The sequence below is a fragment of the Balaenoptera borealis genome, assembly GCF_965194805.1.
Source record: "Balaenoptera borealis genome assembly, chromosome: 7".
Lineage (NCBI taxonomy): Eukaryota > Metazoa > Chordata > Mammalia > Artiodactyla > Balaenopteridae > Balaenoptera > Balaenoptera borealis.
This window is the reverse complement of record NC_138864.1, coordinates 17068453-17089346: the sequence shown is the minus strand read 5'-3', so window position 1 is coordinate 17089346 and position 20894 is coordinate 17068453. Positions and strand designations below refer to the sequence as shown.

At 39.4% G+C, this 20894-nt stretch overlaps 2 protein-coding genes across 17 annotated transcripts in view; one reads left to right on the top strand and one right to left on the bottom strand.

Annotated features, from left to right (window-relative positions):
* Window positions 1–958: 958 nt before the first annotated feature.
* On the bottom strand, window positions 959–3131 carry MPLKIP (M-phase specific PLK1 interacting protein). Its single transcript, XM_082399927.1, has 2 exons — window positions 2504–3131; window positions 959–1467 (listed from the first exon to the last, which is right to left on the bottom strand). The coding sequence occupies exons 1-2, from the start codon at window positions 2840–2842 to the stop codon at window positions 1267–1269; spliced, it is 540 nt and encodes a 179-aa protein (XP_082256053.1). The 5' UTR covers window positions 2843–3131; the 3' UTR covers window positions 959–1266.
* Window positions 3132–3235: 104 nt separating this feature from the next.
* Window positions 3236–20894, top strand: part of SUGCT (succinyl-CoA:glutarate-CoA transferase) — a 792254-nt gene continuing 774595 nt past the window's right edge. For 5 of the 16 annotated variants that reach the window (XM_082399856.1, XM_082399855.1, XM_082399845.1 and 2 more), the window contains exons 1-4: window positions 3241–3423; window positions 15345–15396; window positions 16060–16133; window positions 19943–20028. In XM_082399856.1, the coding sequence (XP_082255982.1) occupies window positions 3324–3423; window positions 15345–15396; window positions 16060–16133; window positions 19943–20028 (312 nt within the window). In that variant the 5' untranslated portion in view covers window positions 3241–3323. Of the gene's footprint in view, window positions 3424–15344; window positions 15397–16059; window positions 16134–19942; window positions 20029–20894 lie in introns of all 16 variants that reach the window. The other 11 variants (XM_082399852.1, XM_082399844.1, XM_082399849.1 and 8 more) reach the window with 6 other exon arrangements.

Here is a 20894-nt window from a genome sequence, read left to right as displayed (position 1 = left end):
CTGTTTTGCCTCTGTGAAAAGACCTAACATACAACTAGAAGTGGTTATGGCTCAAATAGGTGGTGTAACCTTTTCACTTTTAAAGCTTTCTTTCTGGGAATGTTTAAACAAAATTTCAGCTATACTGTCATCATATATTGTGACCCCAAAATATCTAAAAGGCCTGAAAGTTATAAGACTTGATTTTGTTTAAATAGTTGGGGAAAATGAAAATCCCCAACATTTTCATTTTTCTCCCCATTACTGTAGGTATAGGTAAGTAGCATTCCTTCCTTTGGAAAGCCTTTCTTTAATCCAGGGAGGCCTGGTGGGGCTGAAGACCATGGGACCCTGCCTCATTGTAGGGGTGAATCCATGCCAAGCTAATCATGCCACACTGCCTTGATCATAGTTATTGGATCAAGACTATAAAATATGACCTAAGCATGGCCAATCTGTCTTCACTGAGATTGACAGAGCTGGGAAATGTTCTCGTCACAATGGAAGTGATTTAAGACTGCTGGTAGCCATCTTCCTGGGCCTCAAGAGAAAATGACTCCACAATACTGAGAGACGTGGAGTAGAGAAATTCAGACGCAGAATTCTTTAATATAGCTACGCAAGAAATAGGTCTATCCTTGTCCTCTGCAGTTAAATGAGTATAAAGGGTATGAATACTTTTTTTATTTAAGCTTAAGTGGGTTTCTGTAACTTTCAATCAAGTTTCAATGCATTTTTACAAAAGCATTACATAAAATATGCATGTAGAACAATGGTTATAATATGAATAGAAATCTCCTTTATTCTTTTCCTTTACCCCCTTTCCCTATGAACAAATATAGAACTGTCTACAGGACAAAGGACAGTCTATTTCATTTTCAAAAGTAGTATGCAAAATATATACTTACAAATTCTAACTATGTGATTACAAAGCATTATTTTAATAATTCTTTGGCATATGACAAAAGCACAATATAGCTAGAAAGACAAAATGTTTTATTTTGAAACATTGGAAAAACATTAAAAGACAAATGTCCATTATATAACCAAGAATGTTAAGTATTTGGAAACTGTCAATATTCTAAAATTGGTAGGCACTTCCAGAGAGCTAAATATTACAAATTATCCTACCATATGTCTTCTCTAACACCAAAAATACTTGATATGATGAAGGAAGACACAACTAATTATTCAAAGTCACCATGTTAGGGTTCAACTTAATTACAAGCAAAAGTTTTGTCCAAGATGTTCCTGACAAATGAAGCTTCCAGTTGAATTTCAGAAATGTTAACAAAAGTATCTTCCTTTTTTGCCTGTGAATGTTTGCGTATTGCTGTATTGTTGGCTTATATCCACTACAGATACTGGTTCTAGGCCAGCCCAAGGGTCTTCAAGCATTGAAGGCTTGAAATAACTTTCCAACTCATTAGACATTCTCTTTTCTCTACCACGCCCTGATCCAAATGGTGTAGATGTCCTTGGAGAACCCTTTAGAAAAGAAATCATCAGTTAAAAAGACATTTAGTAGAGGTAACTGGTACTTTCTCTTTAGAGGCTAGGGGGGATCACACTGCTAGTTAAAAGTTGTGTCTTGAACCCAAATATGTTCACTTGCAAAGTCCATGCTTCCTTTAATCTAGTGTTTTAAAAAAGTATTTAAACCTATTTGATACGCTAATTTATTGATAATGTTATGCCCACTGTCACCTCAAATTCTTTTGGGTTTCTAATGTAGTAACTTTCCCAAACTATAAACTGGTGATGAAGTAAGAAATTACTTGTACTGTAGTTTTCCCTCAGTATTTCCCTATTGCTTCTGGAAGCAAATTAAACCTTTTTTTTTTTTTTTTTAACCCTACAGCTTCAAAATTTCTAGAACCCTCCCATCTCATTAGCTCCACACTCAAAGGGATGGGTTTGGTTTAGCATAAGTTGGAAAACTACCAAGCATATTTAAGATGTAAACCACAGAATCCTAGACATACCAGAAAGAAGCCTTAGAGCAGAAGCCAATGTAGTTGAAAAACTAAGGCCAAATGGAAAAAAAAAAAAAAAAAGAAAAAAAAGGGAAAAGGTGCCAGCAACAGCAGAAGAAGAAAAAAAAAAAGGGAAAAGGTGCCATCAGTAGGAAGGTGGCACTAGCCTGTAACCCTAGAGATGAGCTCTATGCTGGGGATTCATTCGCTTTTTTTCCTCCTTGGAGACCGGGGACTCAGAAAAATTTACTGCAACGAACTGGCCAGGCCCCTGACGAAGGAGAGGGAAGTAGGGAAATCTGTGTTTGAGCGGCAGTGTACTGGCTAAAAGCAGGAGGACTATAGAAACAAAGTACAGCTCTGCAACTTTTTAGAGCATTCTAAAGAAAGTTATACTTAACTTCTCTGAGCCTCAGTTTATTCATCTGCGACATGGGGCTAACGATAGTATTTCACTTCATAGAGGATTCAAAATAATCCACGCAAAGGGATTATTAGTACCATGCCTGCCATACAGTAAGAGCTCGGCAAACGCTGGCTATTATTACCTGGGGGTGGGTCTGCTGCTGCCCTGGGGAGTAGCCGAATTGCTGCTGGGACCCCGCGGGGGACTTGGAGTAGTTGCCAGGGTAGCCGCCAGGGGACGGAGACCCGAACCGGCCCCCAGGGAAGCTGCCGCCGTGTCGCGGAGAGTGGCTGCTCCCGTAGGGCCTAGACCTGGGCCCGTACGGCGGCGTGTGGTGTGGACTCCCGTACCCGTCCCGCGGGGATGGCGGCCGCGCTCCGCCTCCGCCCGGGGTACCCCGGAAGCTGCTCCCGCTACCCCAACCTCCTACACCCGGGCCGGGGCAAGGAGGAGTCGGGGGTCGGAAATTCTGTCGGTGCATCTCAGGAGACGAAGACGAGGACCTCACTGGTACGTTCTCCCGCCGGAACTGTCGCGACAACCGTTCAGAGACACTTGGTGGTCCTTCACCAAAACAGTCCTCCGCCCGCCAGCACCATAGAGCACATTGGTTCCGGCCTCACAAAGGTTCCTGCGGGGCGGCGGGATAAGTAGGTTATCGAATTGGGTACAGATTCAGCTGATTTAAGTGAAGGAAGGAGGAAGAAAAAGGATAAAGTAAAGGGCGAATCCCGGGCCCCAGCAATGGCCTTTGCAGTCCCGCGGGTTGGCACTGACTGACGGACTCGACGCCTGCCGAGCGGATGGGGCGGGGGGGCCCGGAGTGCTGGGCAGGGCAGGGCCCCTCCCACCTGGCGGGGGGCGGGAACCGAGGTGTCCGCGGGCGCCCCCAGTGGCTACGGGTCGCGCGCGCGCTTCGTTCTCCACTCACGCGGGGAGTGAGGATTTCACAGGGGTACGCGATGCTGGCGACGCTGGCGAGGGTCGCGGCTCTGCGGAGAACCGGCCTTCTCTCCCGCCGGGGCGGCGGGAGGGGGCTGTGGACCGGCCGCCCGCAGTCAGGTATCCTCCGAGACTCGGTCCGGGCGGCGAAAGGGACCCCAGCCCCAGCCTCCCCACTCCGGCGGCACCCCAAGGAGAGAGCCGCGCTTTCCAGAAGTATCCGCTGTCCCCGCCGCCCGCCCTTTGGCCTTTCGCGTCTCCCCTTGCCCTGGCTCCGCGGTAGCCCCGTGGTCACCCTTCCCGGCGTCCGGGCCCGGGTCCGGCCCCTGCACGGTCCTACTGGGCGGACTCACCTCTTTCCCTTACTCCTACCCCCTCGTCCCCCAAGTTTAAATACCTTGAAAAATGCACCCTCAGCCACATTTCAGGAAGGGTTTCAGACTGCACTTTAAATAACTCGGGGGCGAGGCTCTGCTCACAGAGGCCGCACTTTACTCCCTTCCTTGTTCTTGTTAAATGCAAGCGGGTAAGCGAGTTGGTTAGGAAGCAGAGAGCCTGATTTTCAAAAGGAGCAACATTTGGCTAAAGCTCTTAAAATAATGATCTTTTCACAGACTTTTGGTTATAAAGAAAAGTGTGATCATTCAAGAATGACCCCTAATGTATAAACCCACCTTTGTACCGAATACCTGTCTCAGAATTTTATTTAGAAGATGAAATTTAGATTTACTCCAGTTTTCTAGAACTTTCTTTACACCCTCCGAAGCTGGGAATGATAGTCCACTGTGAGTCTTGACATCATCTTGTAGGAAACAGAATCTTAAAGAATTTTCGGACTCATTTAATCATAGCCTAATGGGTAGCCTGGACCTGTGCTTTTCAGCCTGTGAACCTTCTTGCAGGTGCCGCTCCGCACTGTCCGTTTGACACGTTCTGTGACGTGGCAAGCCGAAGAATGTGATGTTTTCTCAGCTTCCGTCCTTGATGAATGGAGATACACACACACTTTTCTGTTGTTGTTTGTTCTGAGGGAATTCGGTTCATCAGGCTTTTCCCTTAGACACAAGTTGTAGAATCAATCAAGGCAGGATAATGCCATCAAGGCTTTGTGATGCAGTTAAGGCCCGGGGATCCCAGATTATTCGCTTTATTATATACTTTTGTCCTGGCCAAAATTTCACCTTTCTGGACATTGTCTTTGGTGCTTAGCTTAATGCCTGGTAATTGGGCTGTCAGATATTTATTGAATGAATGAGTGGGTCACATCATATTGGTCAGTGATTCTCACCCATAATACCCTCTTTAATATCATCAACTAATCTACATTTTGGGGGGAGGGAGCAGAAAAATGAGGGTGGCAGGGATCAAAATTACCTTTGTTAATTTTTAAATAACTGGCAAATGTTTTGCAGAATTGAGTGAAGTACTGTAAGTTGTCATTTTACTTGCCTTACACTTCTGGAATGCTCTTTCCTATAGTGATACACTGCTATCTTCTACACATATGAACTTGCATTAGAAACGGGGGAGGTAGATTTTGACAGGTAGATTGCACATGACAGTGTGCCTGTCATCATGTTTTCAGGTATATATGAGGATTGAGGGAGAGTACATTCTTTATAATTATTTGGAAACTCCAGATTCCACTTGGATCACTTCTGAGAATAGACAACTTGCCTTTTCACAGATGAGAAATTGTCCAAGAAAAGTGAAGTGACTTGCTTGAATTCACGTAGCAAATGGATGTGGGACCAGAACTCAGGCTTCTTGAATCCCAGGCAGTTGTCCTTTTTCCTAGGTAAAGAAATATGAATTGACGCTCAGTCCATCCTTTGAAAAATGCAATAGATAAATAAGCATGTAAAATTCTGACAGTGAAACCGCCTAGCATATTATTTTAGGTATTTAGAGATTAGTAGATACAACCTTAGTATTGAACTTTTGTGGATGTAGCTAGAATCTTCCTGAGTATTAACCTGGGAATTGCAGTCTGGCTGCCTGAACTGGTGGGTCTGAGGTCCCCAGATACAGACTTGTGTTGGTTATTTATATGGTGGTGAGTTCAGGGGAAGAGAGATGAAGGAAGTTTTATGTTGCGTTGCCTGGAAATAGAAAAGTGAATTGGGATGATGTATATGAGAGTTTGGTGGCTGCGCCATGAAGTAAGTCTGAGTCCTGTGGAGAGAAAAGAGCACGTTAGCATTTTTGTGGGTAACACAGGTATTGTTCCCACAAAAAGAGAATTGCAGCACTCTTCAGGGAGGACCAGCATTAGAAAGCAGGATCCTCAGTAGGCTAGCGCTTTTATTGAAGACACTGCTAGTGGCTAGGTGCTGTCTTCAAGTGACATTGTACACAGAGGACATCAACAGGCAAAACGTCAAGGAACCTTCTCAGTACCCATGAGTTATGTGGGGAGCCCCCAGATTAATTGGTTAACTTTGTGGTGGTGCATGTTTTATAAGTTTTACATGAATACAAGTAAGAGTATCACTAAGGAAATTTAAGTGTAAGTGAAAATGGGGCCTTGTCTATTTCTATAAGACTGAGGATCTTTATTTGGGTTACCTAAGATTTTTTGGTGTGTCTTTTTTCAGTAAATTAAACAAAAAATTTTTTTTTTTTTGTAGAGCCTTTATGAGAGCAGGTGGCTTTGTGTTTGAAGCAGGAATTGGGGTCTCATTGCTGCTCCCTCTGTCCCCTACTTTAACTGCCTCCCTGAAAAGACACTTCTGGGGGCACTGCTGAGGAATTCCTAGGGCTCTCCAGAAAGGGTTTGGAAGCCAATATTTTAGGTAGCTGTCAGGTATTAATGAGTGCTGCAAAAGTAAATACTTTGGTTAGTCTTACTGCTTATTACCAAGGAGTAAATATTTTCATGTTTCTGCATGGTCAGGGCTTTCTAAGCCAAGGAAACTAGAGCCTGGGTTAAAGGGCAAGCCTTGGAAGTTAAAGGATGACTGAAATGATTGTTAGAGAACTCTCAGGAAGTTTATGTTTATATTTCAAAGGGGTATAAAACTCAGAGCCTTGGAGACATTCCCAAGATTGAGACTGTAAACCCAGGGAAGTTTATCTTTCCCCTTGGAGACATTTATTTACATTCCAAAGGGTTAGAACCCAGGGACCATCCCCTTCTCTTCCGAAGGAGAATTTGCTTACATTAGGAAGATAAGCCTTCTCTGCTTTTCTTGGGGGAAGGTGGCTGCTGGGCAGCTGTCCCATACAAACTAATAGGTTTATAATCTGGGGGACCTTTCCTGGGGTTCAGTCCTTGTATGTGCACGCCTAGTCCGCCAGCTCTCATTATGACGCCTGTGGCATATTAGGTGTGGGGAAAATGGTGCATTTCTTGATGTAAGTAGTAATAACTCTGATCTCTGCTTCAAAAACCTCATGTTTTTGAATACATATAGATATTAAAAACATATATATATATATATATATTTTTTTTTTTTTTTTTTTTTTTTTGCCATGCCACGCGGCCTATAGAATCTTAGTTCCCTGACCAGGGATCGAACCTGCGCCCCCCTGCGTTGGAAACACAGAGTCTTAACCACTGAACCACCAGGGAAGTCCCCCCAAAAATGTATTTTTTTTTTTTTTAAACACTTTTATTATTTATTTATTTATTTATTTATGGCTGTGTTGGGTCTTCGTTTCTGTGCGAGGGCTTTCTCTAGTTGTGGCAAGTGGGGGCCACTCTTCATTGCGGTGCGCGGGCCTCTCACTATCGCGGCCTCTCTTGTTGCGGAGTATGGGCTCCAGTCGTGCAGGCTCAGTAGTTGTGGCTCACGGGCCTAGTTGCTCCGCGGCATGTGGGATCTTCCCAGACCAGGGCTCGAACCTGTGTCCCCTGCATTGGCAGGCAGATTCTCAACCACTGCGCCACCAGGGAAGCCCCAAAAGTGTATTTTTGTTGATGAAAGCACTTCTTAGGACAGAAGAATGTATTTAATAGTTTCTATGTATAGAAATTTTTGTTCCAATTTTAGTATATGTGCTGCTGAAGGGAGCCCTAGAAATGTTTGTACAGTCATCCCTCGGTATCTGCAGGTGATTGGTTCCAGGAACCCCCTTTGGATACCAAAAACTGAGGGTGCTCAAGTCCCTTATCATATAAACTGGTTTAGTATTTGCATATAACTACACAACCTGTGTATACCTAAAATCATCTCTATATTACTTATAGTATCTGATACAATATAAATGATATGTAAATAGTTGACAGTACGGTGCAACTCTATGTAAATAGTTGTGGGAGGTGCAGCATATTCAAATCGTGCTTTTTGGAATTTCTTGGCATTTTTTTTCTCCCAAATATTTTCGGTACACTGCTGGTTGAGTCTGCAGTTGGGGAACCCACAGATATAGAGGGCCTACTGTATGTATACTTAGAGCATAAGCTTTATCTTAATATTTCCTGAAGCCTTTCAGGTTACCTCAGTTTTCCTTATATACCTTCTGTTGTCAGCTGTTCCATGTTGAAGACTGTCAGTCGTAGAAAAGTAAAGGCATCTCTGGGATTGATTAGCTCATTTACTGGTAAGGTGAGGCCTGCCTTGAATGCAGTAGACCACTTAACTATCACGTAGCGTTCTCATTGATAAAGCAGGTATTAGAAGTAACTTGTTTTTGCCTCTGAGAGCCAAACTGCTGTTAATGATCTTCTTTTCAATTCTAAGCATGTATCCACTGTCCATAGTAGTCAAGCACAGGTGAAAAGTATTATACATGTTTATTTCTTTTGGACTAATATTCTTCACCCATGTGTAATGCAAGTGTTAATGCGTTAACTCACACTTATAAAAGTTTTCATTGAAAATAATAAAATTGTTGACAGAATACTTTGACATGAAGAAGAATGTAAGAGTATGATTATTCTTTTCCAGACACAAATGTTTGTTTTAAAAGGAGTAAGTAAAATTTTAATGTCGCTAGAATTGGTATCTTTGTATTTTTCCAATTGTAAAAACAATACGTACCTTTTGTAGAAAACCTGAAATGTTTAGCAAAATAGAAGGCAAGAAAAAATATTAGTCTCTTATCTAAGAAGCAAATACTTAACATATGAATAGAAAAAAATAAACCTTACATACTTTAAAACTTTAAATAGGAAAATAAAAGCTTTTTAAAAGGGAAAACCAACTATACATGAGTATTTATATAATGTGGGGTTGGAAAAACATGATACCTGTACAGAAAAGAGTTAACATAGCAGGCCTCAGGCTGCTGTCTTTAGAAGGACCTTCTTACAAGTGTGGCCCTTGTTTGGCATCTGGGAACTTGGCACTCGAACTGCTCCCTAATTAATAAGGGTGCTTAGATGATTTGTACAATCAGTGTGATTTATGGATTTATGGTGAGCACCTGATTTTCTTCTGGGAGTCCAGAATTTTGGTGCATGCTGAGCAGAGAGTGCCTATGTGAAAAGCCCTCAATAAAACCTTTGGATTCTGGGTCCGTAATAGACTTCCCTGAGCAGAAACATTGCACATGTTACTGAATTTTTTTGTTGCTGGAGAAAGAAGCAACAAAAGAAGCTTGGCATGGCCCCTCGTGGGAGGGAGAGAACATAAGAAGCCTGTGCATGGATTTTTCCAGACTCTGCTTGTCTTTTTCACTGACTGATTGGGTCATATATCATTTTGCTGTAATAAACCTTTAGTCATGAATACAGCTATGTACTGAGTCTTTTTAGCAACTCACTGAAGGTGTGGGTAGTCTGAAGGAACCCTGAAACAATAGCAAAGGCAGAAAATAAAAGAAATGATTTTTTGCAAAGTGAAATTCCAAAACCATCCAAAAAACCAAACAGCAGATAAAGAAAAATTACTTTTGCTAATTATGACTCATAAAAGGTTAATATTCTTACTACATGAAGAATCCATACAAATCAATAAGAAGAAAGATAAACATGCCTGTAGACATATGGGCCAACAAGAAGAATAGATTATTTTTAAGAGAAGAAAAAGAGCAAGTATTAAAAACAATGTAACTTCAGAGGTCATTAAATAAATGCAAATTAAAATGGTAGTAGCATGCAAATTTTTAACTGTTAAATTTACAACAAACAAGTAAACAGTATGCTCCCCAAACCAAGTGACCATATGCAGGGTTATGGAAGATGGTGGAGAGCACTGTTTCCATATACTGCTGGTGCCAGTATACGTTAATACTGCCTTTCTGGTGGACAGTGTGATGAAATGTATGAAAAGTTTGAAAGAGTTTATAACATGAACTTGGCTAGGTCACCTTAAGACCTTCCTCTGTCCTTGGAAGCATGCTCCTCATTCTCCTTTCTCCATCCCCCAAAACTCTAAAAGCCTTAGAGAATAATTTTTTAAAAAATTTATTTGTTTATTTATTTTTGGCTGTATTTGGCTGCACATGGGCTTTCTCTAGTTGCGGCGAGTGGGGGCTACTCTTCGTTGCGGTGCGTGGGCTTCTCATTGCGGTGGCTTCTCTTGCTGCAGGGCACGGGCTCTAGGTGCATGGGCTTCAGTAGTTGTGGCTTGCTGGCTCAGTAGTTGTGGCTCTAGAGCGCAGGCTCAGTAGCTGTGGCACACGGGCTTAGTTGCTCCGTGACATGTGGGATCTTCCCGGCCCAGGGATCGAACGCGTGTCCCCTGCATTCGCAGGTGGATTCTTAACCACTGCGCCATGAGGGAAGTCCCTTAGAGAATAATTTTTATCTTTACTCCTTAAAGAGAAGTTCCTGGGAGGGTTCTGTAGCCCTTCGCAGAAAGCATCCTAAATTCCCTCTAGACATCTCCTGCTCGTCAGAATTACCCATTGGAAGCTGTTGAAAACAAATCATGGGCTTATTTCTTTATTGTTTTTGGCCCTGCCATGTGGCATGCGAGATCTTAGTTCCCCCACCGGGGATTGAACCTGTGCCTCCTGCAGTGGAAGCGCGGAGTCTTAAATCACTGGACCGCCAGGGAAGTCCCGAAAACAAAAATCAAATCATAAGACATTTTTTCTCACGTGTGTATCCGTCCACACACTTCTTCCAGGCTGTCCCTTCTCTTCCCTTCTGTTCCTCCTCTGTTTATCTGCAGTGGGTCTGTAAAATCGGGTTCCCTACCTTTTTTGTGTCAAAAGAAGCTCATCACATTCACAGTCTAACACTGTGCCCCACCTCCACCCTCCCACGCCTCGCATGCACACATTTTCTTCTTTGCCATGATAATTATCATTTCCCTCAAGTACCTGTGATGGTGTTTTGCTGGTTGTCCCCTGGAAGGGATGCCTTTTCCTAGTTGGCACAAAGGTCTTGCCTTCGCTCAGTCTTTTCCGGGAGGAGAGCCACCACACCAACACGGAGAAGTTCCAGGGGCCTCTCGGGTTTGTGGGCATTTGTATTTGGTAATTCATTGCGATCATTTGCTCCATGAGTTCCTGGTTGAGCCACTTCTTATCCTCTGAGTAGTTCACTTCAGGCTGGCCCATTAAAGAGGCCTGAACACTGAAGTTTTTTTCTCTGGCTTCCTGACTTCTGGTTGTGAATCCTACAACTATAAATTGATTTATAAAGTCTATAAGGTGGTGCTGTTTTCCACCTTTCCATGTGCCAGTCTATAGCAGTGGTCTTTCTCCTAAATGACTTTTGAAAGGCAATTCATTGCATATATTTAAGTTCATATTTAAAAGTTTTTATCACAAGTAAATTTTACAAGCACTAAGGTGAGGGTAAGAGCTGTAATGTGTAAGGAATATGTTTTCCTTCTGCCCAGTGGGAGAAGGCTTATCATGAAGGCTTATTCGTAGGCCTTATTTGATCAATTTTAGGAAAAAATACGTATGAAAGTTGAAGACCTGGAAATTGATTTCTTTAAAATGATTCATTTCTTACAAAAGTCTTCACATATCTCAGTTTGAAAACTGCTGCTAACAGTGAAACAACCTACCCCTGAAATGGACTTTCCAGTTGTTGGCTCTGATGCTCTACGGTCGCTTAGAGGCTACCATTTTTCCTCCTCCAGTGCTTGGTTTCTTCATTGGTCAGGATAGGCTAGATGGGGTGGTGGTACAAATTAGCCCACAATCTCAGTGGCTTAATACAATAAAACACCTTTCTTGCACATATAGCTACACTATTTGAAAATTGTAGCTTCCAAGGTCACTGCGGCAGGAGTATAGAAGCCTGGAGGATTTTGTGGGATGTTTTTAAGGATCAGGGCTGGAATTAGCTTATGTTTCATTGGCCAGGCCCCCGGCGTTTGGGCCCAACCTAATTGCAAGAGAAGCTGGGAAATGTAGAAGAGCAGAGCGATTTGGGATTAGCACTGATTTGTACTTTGGTTGTGGGCATGCTTTACCTATCATTCAAAAACCCTTTATCTGGTCTTTTTCCACTGTTCTTCCTGTGAATTTCTCAAGTTTTCATTAAAATAGTAGCATCCAACAGTTTAAAAACCTGTTTGATTGCAAATCCCATAGTAATAGCCAAGTCCTTGCAGGAGAAGGGCAATTCTCAAGAAACTGAGTGTCAATGGAAGGTGAATTATAAATTATTATAAGTTACTATCCATCTAGCTATTGTTCACTGGTTGTCTCTAAATGGTGTAATTGCCTCGTAACTTTGGCATCACTTCCACAGTACCTTTTTACAACTCAAAATTTTTAGGTTCCCTGGAATGTTTTCCAGTGGATTCTAATTTTCCAAGTACTCTAAATTCCTAAAATTACCTGCCAAATTATACTATTAGGAACAGAGCTTCTTTCAAGACTTTTAACCTGTGCTAGAAAGAAGATATCCTGCTAACTATTCTAAATAAAGCTTTGAAGAGATATCCATCTACTATCTCACTCCTAAGTTCTGGTAGTTAAGTTCTCTGTAAAATATCAAATTAAGAAATCATTTCGGTGTATATCACATGTTGTATTTCATAGTGATATTCGATCAGTTTGTTTTATGATGACTTTTTTTTTTTTTTAATGTCTCAGTAGTTGACTAGTACAGTGGGGGAGGGATGCCATGATTGCTGTCCTACAGATGAGCCACTTGTGTGGGCATCTGTCAATTATATCTACTCTGGTGCTGCTCAAGTTTATTTGTGTCGTGGAAACCTTAGGGCCAATACCACGGGAGTTCCTAGAAGCAGCTCTGACAAGCATAGATTTGATGGCAGCTTCATTGTAGTTATACTGCTTTGCATGGTTACTCAGCTGTGATCATCATAATAGCTTTCCATCCTAGAGGCCAAATAAGTTAGAGCGATATACAAGCTGCTCAATATATCTTAACAAATTACGTTATAATAGATGCTCTTTTCAACTGTTTTTTCCCCCTGTAATCAGCCTATTCTGGTCTTTCACAAACAGGCAAAATATGGCTGTAGATATCTTTTTAAAATATAGAGTATTGAGAATCATATATGTTATTTTATGTTCTTTGAAATAATCATGAGTCATGTGTTTTTCTTTTGTTTTCAAATCTGGATTATCTACTTTAATAGGTATTGTGACTGTATAATACAATGATGACGATGATAACAACAATTGTTGATTTTTAGTGAGCATTTACCATGTGCCAGGAAGTGTACTAAGCACTTTACATATAGCATTTCATTTAATCCTTGCAAACTCTGTGATATAGGTGTTTCAGATGGGGAAACTGAAGCTCAGAGAAGTGAAGTTACCTTGGTCAAGGTCACTAGGGTAGTAAGTAGTGAAGCAGAGAATTAAATCCAGTCAGTCTCCAGGGTTTATGCTCTTAACTGTTTAAAACTCATTAATTGATTTTGACTTAAATGTGCTCTAGAAGTCCTTTCTGGTTATCTTCTCAGATAATAAAAGTAAAATTCTATTGCCTGATGTTAAATTAATTCATTTGAAAAGTTTTGTGTCATTAAACAAAATTTATTATGGTTGTGAGATGATATTGGTAGAGAAATATAGACTTCTCTTTATGGATTTATAATGAAATGAGATTTATGGGTTGAAGAGACCTCTAAATATATTTCCTGCATCATTTGAAATAAAACAAGGGCCCCAAAAGAGATGAGTACGTAAGACCAGTAGTTTTGGAGTCTTATATAACATAAAGAATTACTTGTCCATTCATTCCTAATGATGTCAAAATATCTTCTCACATTTGAGGTCTTTTTCTATATTTTATTTTCTCTAAAATATCTTGTTTTCTCTCTCATTTTGTTCTTTATGTTTTCACTTTTTGATTTTCCTTTGTCTTTTTTTTTTTTGCTGATTATACACTTAATTACAATTAAGCAAAATTACAGAAATAAATAACTTAGCTAGTGAAAGTTCTCCATAAATTCTTACCCCAAGATTTAGCCACCAGTAGAATTTTATGAATGCTCCTAGAAATACCAACATGTATTATTAATATTATTATGTATCTTTACAAATATAGGATCATATTATACATTCTCTTCTACAACTTGATTTATTTTTTAACTTAGGAATATATCTTGGTGAACTTTACATGTCAGGGTATGTAAATGTCTCATTTTTCTTAACGTTGGCACGGTATTTTTTGATATGGATGTGCCGGTGCTTATTTAACATTTCACCTGTTGGTGGATTTTTGCACTGTTTTGAATATTTTGCTTCAGTATTAAAAACAGTGAGGCAGGGGAAGGGGTAGTTAGGGAGTTTGGGATTGACATGTACAATGGGTCTCTTCAACCCATAAATCTCATTTCATTATAAATCCATAAAGAGAAGTCTATATTTCTCTACCAATATCATCTCACAACCATAATAAATTTTGTTTAATGACACTGTAATATTTAAAATGGATAACCAACAAGGACCTACTGTAGAGCACAGGGAACTCTGCTCAATATTATGTAGCAACCTAAATGGGAAAAGAATATGAAAAAGAATAGATACCTGTATATGTGTAACTCAGTCACTTTGCTGTACACCTGAAACTATCACAACATTGTTAATCAACTATACTCCAATATAAGATAAAAAGTTAAAAAAGATAAAAGCAGTGAGGCAATTCACAATAGAAGATGTATGAATGGCCTATTATTACATGAAAAGATTTTCAACAGCATTAGTCATCAGGGAAATGCAAGTTAAAACCACAGAGAAGCATCATATACCCATTAGAATGGCTAACCTTAAAAAGATGAACAATACTTAGTGTTGTGAGGATGTGGAGTTTCTAGAACTCGCACTGTTGTACGAACACTTTGGAAGTCTGTTTGGCAGTTTCTTAGAAAGTTAAGCATAAACTTACCATATTGCCCAGCCATTCCACTAGGTATTTACTCAGGAGAAATGAAAACATGTCCACACACGGACTTGTACACAAATGTTCACAGTCGCTTGATCCACTGTAACCTAAAACTGGGACCAACTCAGTGTCCATCAACAGCTGAATGGATAAACAAAGGTGGAATATCCATAGAGTAGGATACTACTCATAAAAATGCAACAACATGGATGAGTCTCAGTATCATAATGCTGAAGGAAAGAAGCCAGACAAAAAAGGGTACATAGTGTATGATTTCATTTCTGTAAAATTCTAGAAAATGCAAACTAAAATGACAGAAAGCAGATCAGTGGTTGCCTGAGGTTGGGGATGGAGGGAGAGGTAGTTTGCAAAGGGCAGGAGGAAACTCTCAGCTAATGGAAAGTTCTGTTTCTCAATTGTGGGTTTGGACAAATGTGTAATGACATGTATCCATCATTATAGTATCATACAGAGTATTTTCAGTGTTCTAAAAATCCTCTTTGCTCAGCCTATACACCCCCTCCCCCCATTTTTAAATTTTTCATTAGTTTGTCCCACTTTTAAATTTTTCATTAGACAAACTATCTTAAGTGTAGCTTTGGACTTTATTAAATCGGGAATAATCTGGTATTAGAGGCTTTAATTTTTACAGATTGATTTAGTTGGACTGGGTCAAGGTTTCTGTGTTATATATAAAGCAGAAATGTGAAGGAAAATTTATTTATTTATTTGGTAGTAATAGATATTACTAAGAATATGAAGAATTCTGCATTATTCCTTCTGACAATTAGTAGTCAATTTAAGTATTTTCTGTCTTTGCCAGATACTGACAATATGAAGCCATTGGAGGGTGTAAGAATTCTGGATCTAACAAGGTTTGTATTAGTTTATCTGTGTTTTGGTGATTGAGTTTTCCCCGTTCTTTAAAAAGACATTTATTTCTTGGATTATAAGAAGGTGTTTATAAGCTTATCATTGAAATTTTGGAAAGAAAAACCAAGAAAATTTCCTGTAATTTCATCATTCTGCGAGACAATTAGTATAATACTTATACATTTCTTTCAAATCTGCATATTTATATATAACTTTTGAAAATAAAAATTGGAACCATATTGAAATTACAGGTTTATCCACATTTTAAACATAATATGTTATTTTGAATATTTTCCCATGTCATTCAAAATTCAACAAAAAATATAAGATATTTTATTATAGTATATAGTTGTCACATAATTACTTAGTCATCCCCCAGTGTTTTTATATTATAAACGAGACTTCCTTGCACATAAATCTTTTCCTCAGGAAATCTTTCAGTTTCTTCCTTAGGATAGAATTCTGGAAGTAGAATTACTGCATCAAAGGGAATATACTTTTTAAAGGTCTTGATACATATGGCCAAATCACTTTTTTGAACAGTTTTAACAATGTTTATTCTTACATTATATGAGCTTGTCTGTGTTGATGGACTATTGAGAAAAGAATTAATATAAAAATCTTAAAGATGGTAATGAATTTATCTATCATTGTTAACATTGTAGAGTACTGGCAGGACCTTTTGCTACTATGAATTTAGGAGATCTTGGAGCAGAAGTTATAAAAGTGGAAAGACCAGGTAAAACTACTGCTCTCTTTAAAACATAGAAACAAGCTAATAAATATTTTTAATAGTTCTTTAAATGTCCATGTACTTGTATGTGGGATGAGGAGAGAATTGAAATGAAGGGATTATTTCCCCTTCTCCTTTCTTTATTTTCCTCTGAACCTATACTAATATTAGATCTCTTTCTACTCTTTATACGTGCCAAGGGCTAAGGCCCGAGCCAGGTCCTTCACACGCACATGGAAGCGTCTGGTAGAAACTGACATGCAACGCGTAAATAATGATGGTGCTAATAACAACAGTTAGTGCCAGGCACAATTCTGAGCACTTTGCCTGTATTAATTTGTTCAATCTTTACAACAACCTGTGAGCTGTTACTATTCCTAGATTATAAATAAGAAGACAGAGACACAGAGAGGTCAAGGGATTTGTCCACGGTCACACAGCTAGTAAGGAATATCCAGACACTCAGCTCTGATCCTGGCCCTCCTGAGCCCCACACAAGCCTTGCTGCTGAGACTGAGATTAAAGTGGGCCTGGCCACCTTCCCTCACTGAGGGATGAAGGGAAGGCAAGAAATTAGCATTACTATTTATTCTTCAAGATCCGTTGCTTATGGATCTGGAACAGAATTCCCAAATTAGTGAAAATGGTCTAGCCTTGAATAGTGTGCATGTATCTGTAAGACCCATAAAAGACTAGTTTATAATTACATCAACATATTAATTTACCATAAGTGATTAAACGCTATAAAGTAGAACACATGATCTAGAAGATTCAACTTCCTGCTACATAGATCTTCTCAAGAGGCCAAAGCAGTTAGCAGAAGAGTCTCTGATCAGCATGGGGAATGTTATATATTTTATATTTATCTGGCCCTATGCTTGTCAGGCTCCAGGTGATGGAAGAGCCTGGTGAATCCTGCTTTCCAGAGATAATGCTTCATTTATCCAGTCAGTGATATTTATCGCTTTTGGTCATTGCTGGATACATGCTGAGTAATGTTTACTTTCTAGCTGAACATCTTTTTGTTTCTTTTACAGGTACCACAAAACTTCTAATTTTCACATTGCTATCCAGTTTTAATGCCACATACTTTCTAATTTCAAGCATTGGGTCTTGCATTTCTAGATAGAATAGCCAATCTGATTTCTCTTGCTATTTCAGTTGATCACTAGGTTAAATATTTGTACAGTTGGCCCTTCGTATCCATGGGTTCCGCATTTGTGGATTTAGCCAGCCACAGATTGGGTACTTTTATGATCTGCGGTTGGTTGAATCTGCGGATGCCGTACTGGTGGATATGGAGGGCCAATCATGGGACTTGAACATCTGCCAATTTTGGTGTCCTCAGCGGGTGCTGGAACCAGTCCCTCGTGAATACTGAGGGAATTACTTTATTTTATTAATTTTAGAAATCACTATTCCCTGTTCGCTTAGTCCTGTTTCTCCTTTGTACTTTTTCATTTCCACACTGAGGGACCCTTTCCTTAGTCTAGGCCTTTATTATGTCCCATAGCCATACACTAGGCATCAAGCTTTGTTCCTAGCAGGTGTTCATTGCTCTTTTTCTTACTAATTGGTCTCTCTCTTTTAACCCTTTTGCTCAGTACGTTTTAATGTGCATATTACATATTTTGTTTTTTCGAGATAGTTATTCAACAGATAGGAAGAAACGTCCCTTGGCAGTATTTTCACATTTCAGTCTCTTTTAGTGTCCACTTCCTCAGTTCTTAAATTAAATTTCTTTGCAGTTTTCTGACTTGGGACTTAGATTATTCTTACTTGAGTAATCAAAGAGCATATCAAGCTTAAGTATATTTTTTTCTTCTCTTTTTAGAGTCTTTCGGTGGGTGTAAACGCTGTGCCTGCAGGGCCAGGCAGGTAACCTAAATGAATGACGTGGGCTGGGCAGCCAGTGATGCTGCTGTTATTCCAGGGTTGTCACCAGGAGGCAGGCATACCCGGGCAGGGGTGTTGGTCTTTGTTCACTGCTGCGTCTGCTCTGCAGAGAGCAGCGTTTGTGACATAGTAGGCACCCAATAACTATTTGCTGAATGGATGAATGTGTTGAAATATCATGTAAGAAAGGCAGTCTGAATTTTTATATACTATCTCTAGATTTTGAAATCATGGCAGATAGTTAAGAACTTTAAGTTGTGTGTGGGTCGAATAAAACATGACTCTCAAATTGCCAGTTTTACCAGTTTGTGACCTTTAACCTTTATTTCATTTCATGGGCCGTCCGTACTTATCCTATCCTTCCGCATCTCTTAAACCCAGGTTATACACCAAGACCAGGTGGGGCAGGAAGGCCATGTAGGCGTCCTGTTTAGATTTCTGACATTATTTCCACCCAAGAGATGAATGTAAACATTTAAAATAAGCTGTCTACTTTTAGCCTTATCTTGACATTGCTCTCTTAAAAACAAAAATTTTTTTTTATTTAATGTATTGAGACCTTCAAAAGAATGGAAGTGGCTGGACTCTCTCCTGCCTCTGGGAGGTCCTGTCTGATCTTGAAGATCCAGATTCACACATACATTTTTCCGTGAAGCCTATAACCGGTTTATTACTAGGAGGTTGTCTTTGTGGACTCTTGAAGTTTATATTTTTCCCTGACGTTTTGAGCATGCTGTTCAGTTTGATACTTACTATTTATTGCTTTGTGTTGTTTATCAGTTCATCCCCAGTTAGAACTAATGCTTCTTTTCTCCTCTGTCCTGTGTTCTCTCTTTCTCTTGTGAGGTTTTTAGTTTTTTGTTTTTAAGTAAAGGAGTCTATTCGTTAGCTTCTGTTTTGTTTTCTAAAAGGCTGTGTCTGTTTTTCCTTATCAGTTTCAGTGGGTAAAGTCTAATGGGCTAATAAATTAATTATATCATTTAAATGAGATTAGAATTTAAACTTTAACCCATATTCACAAATTCTCTCTTATTGGGGGGCTAATAATACTTAGGTAGTGATTAGTTTCTAATATCAGTATTTAATCAGAACTTATAAAAATCTTAATTTAAGTGATACTAATTTGTGCCTATTAATTGTTGATTCACTTTCTGAGCTCCATCTACATTGTTTGCTTTTTGTGCAAAGAAAACTTTTTTTCTGTAACTCGATAGTGTTATCTTTGAATCAAACACAAGTACTTTTCAGAATCATTTGAAGTAGATGTTTAGAATAAAATACCCTATTTTTGATGTTTTTAAACTTTTGCTTTGAAGCAAGACATTTGAAGCAAGACCTAGACTACTAAAATTGTATTCTAAATAGCATCTTAAATTATTGACATTTGCTATTCAGTAGCTTATTTTGCTTTTTCTGATTTATTGCTACAGAATTTAAAAAATAGACATATTTATCATTGTTTTATACCTAGCCTCAGATGCCCCTTTATCATAAAGACTCACTTATCATTATCCTGATTTAAATTATATTTAACAAAAATATTTTGTAGACCCAACATTTTGTTTGCACTTTTAATGCTAAAAACACTGAAAGAGCTGACTTGTTTGTCGAAGTAGGAGAGTAATTTTTTTCCCCCTCAGACTTGCCATTTATTAAATCTAAAGACTGCCAGTAGGATATTCCCTTCTGGATTTTGACCTTCAGGGATGGATTTTAGTGAAAGAAGCTATGGGAGGATTTAGTGATTTACATGAACAGGTAAAGAGTTTGGGCAGTTCTAACAAGGTCCCAAGGCCACTTTAGGTTGCTAATTCCACTGATCTTGTTTAGGCATCTGTGAACTTACACATGAGTAAGCCTGTTGATTTGAAATGTCTCATGATGTTTCAAGGTTAAATAGTTCATACTGTTATTTTCAGGAGCTGGTGATGATACACGAACTTGGGGTCCACCTTTTGTGGGGACAGAAAGTACTTATTTTCTCAGTGTTAACCGAAATAAAAAAGTAAGAATATTATCCCCTTTTTGCTTTCTTTGTGTAATTCTCTCTTTTTTTAAAAAAAAATTAATTAATTAATTAATTAATTTTTGGCTGCCTTGGGTCTTCATTGCTGCGTGCGGGCTTTCTCTAGTTGCGGCGAGCAGGGCTACTCTTTGTTGCGGTGCGTGGGCTTCTCATTGCGGTGGCTTCTCTTGTTGCGGAGCATGGGCTCTAGGTGCACGGGCTCAGCAGTTGTAGCTCGCGGGGTCTAGAGTGCAGACTCAGTAGTTGTGGCGCACGGGCTTGGTTGCTCCGCGGCACGTGGGATCTTCCCAGACCAGGGCTCGAACCCGTGTCCCCTGCATTGGCAGGGGGATTGTTAACCACTGCGCCACCAGGGAAGCCCTGTGTAATTCTCTTGTAATAACAAAACTTTTGATATCATTGTGGCTTGTTTATTTCTACCCCTTTTTGTAGATATAAGTAATATTCCCAATAAGGTGAAATTTTATTTTATTTTATTCATTCACCAGTTACCAAGTAGAAACAGTAGAGCTTTTTATTAATTTTCCTTCTCTACTAACTTAAAATATTTTTTGAGAATTTATAATGGTTTTTAATGGAAATAATTTTATTAAAGTGAGGAATCACTTGATTTGTTACATTTGTTATTCTTTTGGAGATTGCTAATTGCCTACATTTGGTATTATTATTTGAAAAATTTTTACTATAATCCTTGCTATCATCCTAACATATCCGAATTGCAAATAAAATCAGTAAAAATTATTTAAATGTTTCTTCGTGAGGAAAATGCATTTACTTTAAGAGGAGAAATCTGTAATATGAATGGCTCTTATTGAACTGTCAGCAATAAGAAAAATTTTTAAGAT

Excerpts from the sequence above, each read along its gene's own strand:
- MPLKIP (XM_082399927.1), bottom strand. The coding sequence starts at position 2,842 with ATGCACCGACAGAATTTCCGACCCCCGACTCCTCCTTGCCCCGGCCCG. Across the intron at positions 1,468-2,503 it reads AGCAGCAGACCCACCCCCAG|GGTTCTCCAAGGACATCTAC; the intron begins GTAATAATAGCC and ends TCTTTTCTAAAG.